The sequence below is a fragment of the Triticum aestivum genome, chromosome 1B, assembly GCF_018294505.1.
Source record: "Triticum aestivum cultivar Chinese Spring chromosome 1B, IWGSC CS RefSeq v2.1, whole genome shotgun sequence".
NCBI classification, from domain to species: Eukaryota; Viridiplantae; Streptophyta; class Magnoliopsida; order Poales; family Poaceae; genus Triticum; species Triticum aestivum.
The window spans coordinates 688,108,697-688,110,100 of NC_057795.1; the positions used below are offsets into that span (position 1 = coordinate 688,108,697).

The 1,404-nt window shown below is 41.4% G+C and overlaps 1 protein-coding gene across 1 annotated transcript; it reads left to right on the forward strand.

The window, feature by feature from the left end:
- Positions 1-642: 642 nt before the first annotated feature.
- Positions 643-1,404, forward strand: LOC123101320 (calmodulin-like protein 3). The gene has a single exon (XM_044522826.1). It carries the CDS (start codon positions 679-681, stop codon positions 1,237-1,239), a length of 561 nt encoding a protein of 186 aa, XP_044378761.1. The 5' UTR covers positions 643-678; the 3' UTR covers positions 1,240-1,404.

A 1,404-nucleotide genomic window follows, 5' to 3' on the forward strand; every position in this document is an offset into this window, starting at 1 on the left:
CACACACACACACATCAAACACACACACAAACGAGAAACTCTTTTTTTTCTTTAAATAAAGGAGGATCTCTTTTTCCTTCTTCTGTGATGGAATGGAGTCTTGCCCTCTACAAGTGGACTGGGGGATTCTAAAAAATAAAGTGGACCGGGTGAGTGGTGCCCAAGAATATCTTGAAAAGATATCATGATCCCTACATTTTATTTTCGGTTAATAAATATTGTAATGCTCATAATGTCACCATATCATAAAAATGCTATGGCCATTTGTTTTGTAGCATTAATACTCCCAACGTCTCATTCTTGTTGGATGTGATGAACCAACAACTTTCGGTGGTGACCTATATGCCATGAAATGTCAAGTTTCATTGGTGCTATCCTATATGTCAAGAGATTTCCAGGAAGTTTCGTTCACAGGATCATACCTTAGCCTTCTGAAGTCATCTCTGGTATATGTGAAAAGGTGCTCAGGAAAGGACAAGAAGAACAATAAATAAGATATGCAACTTCCTATGAATTTCTCTCAATTGATGATGAAATGATCTTCCAATGATGCATATCCCAAGTAGTCATGGACCGGCCGGTTATATATACATGCCGATGCCTATGAGCCTGGAAAATGTTCCATTTGAAACCACTGTCTATACCAACCTACATAGATTGCATTCTATCTTTTGTTTCATGTGGGCTATGTTGATGATGGATCAAAACGTCCTAATCGCGCTGGTGTCATATCTCCTGATGTTGATCTTGGGGCCATTGATCATAGATGTCATCCTGGTAAGCAAAAAGATCTGGAGCTTCTTGCACACATTTACAAAATACCTAGCGCATGATGACACCCTCGTCGTCGACTCTATGGTGCTTGATGATAGCCCCACATCACCGGCGAAAGTAACTGGTGGTGGAGGATTAACATCTCGTGACATAGAAATTGTCACGGCGAGGCTAGGTCTTACCGGCTGGAGGTACCAAGGGTGTGAAGGAATTAGTGTCGTAGATGAGTTGATGGACGGTAAGCAAGCGAGCAAGGGCGAGCTGGAGGAGGCCTTCTGTGTTTTCGACCATGATGAGGATGGGTTCATATGCGCCGGTGAGTTGTGGAACGTGATGAGGAGGCTTGGGTTGAAAGAAGGGGCCATGTATGAGGACTGTGTGAGGATGATCCGCCCCTTCGATGAGGATAGAGATGGTAAGATTAGCTTCATAGAGTGTAGAAAGATGATGGAGAATGCCGTTTAGTTAACTAGAATGTTTTTGTTTGTGTAAAATAAGCCGTTATAAACAGTTGTATGAACAATGTGTGTTAGTATGCCACTTTTTGGCATTTAATTAAGGTTTTGACATCAATATTTGTTCGCACCATTTTGGGCCAAACAATTTGGCAAATATGTAAAGTATCAAAGA

Coding starts and splice junctions, on each gene's coding strand:
- LOC123101320 (XM_044522826.1), top strand. CDS start 679: ATGTGGGCTATGTTGATGATGGATCAAAACGTCCTAATCGCGCTGGTG.